We start from the raw sequence: 6,000 nt of genomic DNA, 5'->3' as shown, positions 1-6,000 counted from the left end.
GATATATGGAGTTGTCGATATTGTTAAAATTGCTGAGGGATGTGTAGCAAGATCAATGAAGGTTTTCATTGCAAAAACAAGGCTTAACGACACCACTTCTCTCTCCTCTGGTAGGACACATGCTGACATGTGATTGGCTCTAAGGAGATACAATGGAAATTGACATTAGCATGATGTGGTAGTACAGTGGACATGTGATAGTTTTTCTTAGCTTCTTCGGTGGCACAATGGGGCAGATCATGGTGACAAGTGTCCCCACTCAAGAGGTGCTGCGTGGAGAAATGAGGAAAGCATGACATCATATTAGAGGTCAATGTATCGAAGGTTGAGGAAATCGTAACTCCTGTGCAAATGGAATTTACAAAGGTTACGATAAAAGGGGGCTCCGATATTATCTGACACATGGTCATATGGAGATGAAAGGAACCAAGGGCTAAACAGAGGGAGCTAAGACACAATCGGCGATTTGCAGAAGTTACAATACAACACTACAATGGTAAGTTAAGACAATGGTCACAGACCCAATCTTATGAGAAAGAAAATGCTAAGGGAGCTACGTGCCAAGGGGGCTAAGTGTTGAAGAAAGTGTAACTAGGTTTGAAATTTACAAATGTAATTTTGATCTATGTACTTGTCAAGAAAAAGAAATATAATTTTTTTGAAGTATAAGAATGATTTTTTTTCTTATTCCATAGGTCTAGTCAAAGAGTCAAAATCGTGAGCTCTTCTTGAGCATATTTGTAATGTATATGAAGCTACCTAGTGTCTACGAACAACTCTCCAAGATCAACATAATCCTCCTGAAGACAAGCAAGCAAGTCAATGGAAAACTCTATCACATTGGCCAACAAAAAAAAACTTAAAATGAAGTCATGCCGGCTAGCTAAAAGGACACAAAAGATCACTTGGTTATGTTGGCTCATCATGGAGGCATGAGCACTATATATACCCACCTAGGGTCACTGCATATAGGAGGAACAAGATCTCACATTCTTCTGAAGCAACTCGGATAAGAACTAGGTTTGCAACTCCACTTATATAGAAGAAGTATATTCTAGGATGGGATAATCTAGAACAGGAGTTTGGTGATAAGGTATAGTAATACCTTCACATTCTACTATGAAGATCTCAGTTAAGTTCAGGGTGATGGAACTTGCATAGGTACAGAACTATGTCTCTTCGCATAAGGAGAAGTATTCAAAGAATATCTGTGATCTTAGATAAGAACTATTATAATGATTACCTTCTCAACATAAGTCTAACTACAAGGATCTCGGTGCTACTCTTTGCGGTCACAACCTTAAGCACAATGATGATCTCAGTGGTGAATCTATCTCAAAGATATAATCTCAATAAAGGGGCAGCTATGGTGAAAGCAATGAAGATCTCGATGGTGCATACATAGTGATTATCTCGGAAAAGGAACAGTGATGATGATGATTTCAACAGTATGAAGAAGAGGATTGATGTCTTGGTCTTGGAGTGGTTCAGTCAGTTAAGGGTCATGGTCTTGGTGTTCGTCAGTGAGAATCTCTATAAGAAGAATTATGTGCAGGTTTTCCTCTCCAAGATGGAGAAGTTTTGGCCATGGCATAATGCCACTTATTGTGTTCTTATCTCTTTGTTTTGGTAGCAATTTGATTTAGCAAACACACACAATAGTAATAATAATAATACCAAGCTAAGATAAATTATAAAATCACTTCACAAATTGTTATCATGATAAGAAGAATCACTCTAAGTCTAAGTGCCCTAGATTCTTCAACATGGTATCAGAGCTAAGGTCAGAAGTCAAAGAAAGGGAAACAAAGACACTTAAAGGATTAGATTCAAGGAGGGAATCAAAACAAATTGAAGGAAATGAAAGATCAGTCTTCAAAAATAATTATACAACAGCAAGAAAATTCAAAAGAAGTACCTCTCACAGTTTTAGTGCTAACCCCAAATTGGGTGCCATTACAATCTATGTCATACCATAGAAAACACAGAGTTCAGATTTGTCTCTGATTTTCAGATGGTACAAGAAGTTCAGATGTTCAGAGGGTAGTCATAGGAGGTATTTCGAAGGTTAGTCATAAGAGGTATTTCAGAGGTCACAATGAAGAATTTTTGGAAGTTTGTCTTGGAGATCACAGTCTTGATGATCACAGTCATGGCCTACAGAAGCAACCTCGGATGCCATAGAAAAGGGCTCAAATATATCTCCTTACAATCTTGGCATATCTATGATGGAAAGGATCATGAAGGAAAAACATGGCAGACAACATGTAGGATATATAGCTCTTGGGAACCTTAGTGGACAGTAAAGGAAATAAAGGAGTCATCTAAGGCTCATCATACATCAAGTCAAAAAGGAAACATATGCCAATTGGGGATATACAAGATCCTCAAAATTCTCTGTTGGAATCCTCATAGTAGGGTTCACTAATCTAGAGAGGAATAAAGTGTTTCAACAAGAACTCCAACATATGGAATCATGAGATGATGATATGAAATGAAGTAGATCAAGGGATTGAAGATATTCTCAATTAAGGAAGATGCTTGAAGAATCCTCGATAACCTGAAGGTAAAATAAGGTATCTATGATTATGTTTATTATTATAATTTCATGTCATATGGTTGCAGGTAACATGGATCATTGCTTCTATCTTAAGAAGCATGAGCAAGAGAAAAATGATCTCCTCCTCTGAAAAGATGTAGGAAGGAATAAAGTCACACTAAGATGAAATCAACATAATAAGAAACTCTGATTAAAAGCTCATGGAATGGAATGAGTAAGGAAGGAAGAGATCATGAGATATGCAACCATGATGAAGGCGATCAACATCCAATAGACCAATAATATTTGACCAGGAAATCTCCGAGAAGGATTTGAAGACTATGATGAAAGTCTGAAAAAGATGGACACCATTGACAATGGATATCTTTGGGAGATGTGTCAACATGAATGCACGATGCTGATACCTACAGGAAGATGTCATGATAAAGAGCAATCTAGTAAGGTACGATTTTATTTAATGTTATGTTTTTATTTTTTGAATAACATTTGGATGAGTGCATGTAGGGATACTGGAAGAAGAGTTGTAAATACAAGTACAACTGGAATTCATGTGGTGGATGGAAATTCCTAAAAGAAGCATGCTGGTAATGAAGTAGCTATATGTCGAAGGTTCCAGATATGTATTAAGAAGGCCACTTTCCATAAATAAAGGAATGACATAATGAACCAAGAATAAAATTGATCGATGACTTATTCCATACAAGAAAGAAGCTCAAGTGAAGTTTATGACATCAAGGAGATAAGTTGATCAAGAAGCTAAAGGACCCACAAAAGAAACGTTTTTGATATATAGAAGAGTCCCTAGCTAATAGGGAGATCGGGTAGGTCCTTGATCAAGAGGGAGTTTGAATTAATATCACCCCTTATTACAAAGGATTAATTGTGTTTTTCCATGTCATGTGTCATGCACTAGACCAGGAATAGCAACCATAAGTCTAGATGAAGGTCATGAATGGAAATGTAGACACATGGTAGACACAACATTCTTGTCTTCACTTGGGAAGAATGAATGGGAGGATTGGGTAATCATCTGGCATCCAATACTCTTTGAGGATGTGTAGGGCATCCAAGACAAGAGTAGGCAAGAGGACCAATATTCTTTGAGTGTTGGGAACCCAAGATAAGAATAGTCCTAGAAGTTCATACTCAGTGAGCACTCGGGTGGGTATGCACCTTGAGAGACAATGATGAAGGTGTCTATAAATCATTGGTCTCACTAGCATTGTAGCTCATGGTCTCATGGAAAGATGGAGCTATTAGTTAAGGCCTTGCATTATGACAATGCTAATTGATATGATGCTATACATATGTGATTACCAATCCGATTCTTTTTATGAGAAATTCTTTAGATTGAGAATAACCAAGTACCATTGTAAATACCTCCATAGCTAAGAGGGAGCGTTGAAGAAAGTGTAACTAGGTTTGGAATTTACAAATGTAATTTTGATCTTTGTACTTGTCAAGAAAAATAAATATTATTTTTTATTAATTATAATAATGCGTTTTTTGCTCATTCCATAGGTCTAGTCAAAGAGTCAAAATTATGAACTATTCTTGAGCATATTTGTAATTTATACGAAGCTACCTAGTGTCTAAGAATAACCATACAAGACTAACATAATCTTGCTAAAGACAAGCAAGCAAATCAATGGAAAAATCTGTCACTCTAGCCAGCAAAAATAAATTAAAATGAAGTCATGCTGCTTAGATTAAAGGGCACAACAGATCACTTGGTTACGTTGGCTCATTATGGAGGAATGAGCACTATATATACCCACCTTGGGTCACCACATATAGGAGGAACATGATCTCACATTATTTTGAAGCAACTCGGATAAGAACTAGGTCTGCAACTCTGAATACAAAGAATAAGTATATTCTTGGATGGGATAATTTGGAACATGATTTCGGTTATAAGGTATAGTAATACCTTCACATTATACTCTGACGATCTCAGTTAAGTTAAAAGTGATGGAACTTGGATGGGTACAAAACTATGTCTCTTCACATAAGGAGAAGTCTTCAGACAATATCTCTGTGATCTCAGATAAGAACTATTATAATGATTACGTTCTCGACATAAGTATAAAGACAAGGATCTTGATGCTACTCTGTGTGGTCACAACCTTAAGCACAATGATGATATCAATGGTGACTCTGTATCAAAGATATAATCTCAATAAAGGGGAATCTATGGTGAAAATAATGAAGATCGCGATGGTGCAGACACTATGATGATCTCAGAAAAGGCACAATGATGATGATGATTTCAATAGTAGGAAGAAGAGGATTGATGTCTTGGTCTTGGTGTTCATCAATGAGAATCTCTATAAGAATAATTATGTGCCGATTTTCCTCTTCAAGAGGGAGAGGTTTTGGCCGTGGCAGAATGCCACTTATTGTGTTCTTATCTCTTTGTTTTGGTAGAAATTTGATGAAGCAAACACACACGCTAGTAATAAGAATAATATCAAGCTAAGATAAATTGTAAAAGTACTTCACAAATTGTTATCATGCTAAGAAGAATCACTCTAAAGTGCTCTGGATTCTTCAACACTAAGCACATTAGAGCTTTGTGATATCGTAATGTTTATTTTGTATGAGTTATGATATGTTGGGGCTCCAATGTAACACTACAATGAGTTAAATGGATGAATGGGTTAGAATCTAGAGATTAAATGCAATTCGATGGAGTTGGTTTATGGAGTCAATGGGATCTGCAGAGAACACTAAGACAAGGCAACGAGGACAACGATTCACAAAGAAGAACTGAATAAATGGGGAAAGCAATCATCTGCTTTCCATGCACGTCTTGTATATTTAAATGAGGAACGGAGTGGTGATCCATTAGTACTTTCAAGATTTGTGGAGAAATGAATAAGCATGGGAAGTCATAGCAGAGTATGCAGGAAGACTGATAATAAATTCTCAGTATGGTGGATTAAATAGGGAGTCAGTGAAGAACTTGAAAGCCCATCTGTATTTAATGCCATGACATAGTTCATCCAACAGACACAACAGTAGGCGGAGGAGCCATATTGAGTTACACTAAGGAAGTATGGACACAGGCAGGAGAGACAACATTGTGCAGTGTGCATCAGAGGGTCAAAACCATCGATTTCCATTGAGCAATGTGGGGAGAAGAGTGTATTGTTGATGTGCCGAGAAGCTCGAGCAGAGTAAGTGTTGTGAGATGAACATCGACAGGAGAGCTAAAGAGTGTGTAATAGATAGCCTGTGCGAGAGAAGGAAGAGTGCTGATGGTATGTTGTTGTGAGAAGAGGGTAAAGTGCAGTTGTATGAGACCAAGGGAGTATATGGAGCAACAATGGATTGAGAGAAAAATTTGTTTATGCAACCAACCAGATTGGTATTTTCCATAATTGTATATGCCTCTATTTTTAGTTTGAAAATTGTATGAAATAGTAGAACAATGGCAT

At 37.1% G+C, this 6,000-nt stretch overlaps 1 protein-coding gene across 1 annotated transcript in view; it reads right to left on the bottom strand.

The window, feature by feature from the left end:
• Positions 1–755: 755 nt before the first annotated feature.
• The window catches only part of LOC149258826 (uncharacterized), a 69,734-nt gene continuing 64,489 nt past the window's right edge, over positions 756–6,000 (bottom strand). Inside the window, exon 3 of the mRNA XM_089435608.1 lies at positions 756–832. Coding sequence (XP_089291734.1) covers positions 756–832 — 77 coding nt within the window. The remainder of the gene's footprint in view (positions 833–6,000) is intronic.

This window comes from Pinus tabuliformis, chromosome 6, assembly GCF_031772625.1.
Source record: "Pinus tabuliformis cultivar Carrire ecotype Pingquan chromosome 6, CPIR1, whole genome shotgun sequence".
In the NCBI taxonomy this organism is placed as follows: Eukaryota; Viridiplantae; Streptophyta; class Pinopsida; order Pinales; family Pinaceae; genus Pinus; species Pinus tabuliformis.
The sequence above is the reverse complement of the archived record's forward strand: the minus strand, read 5'-3'. Positions and strand labels throughout refer to the sequence as shown.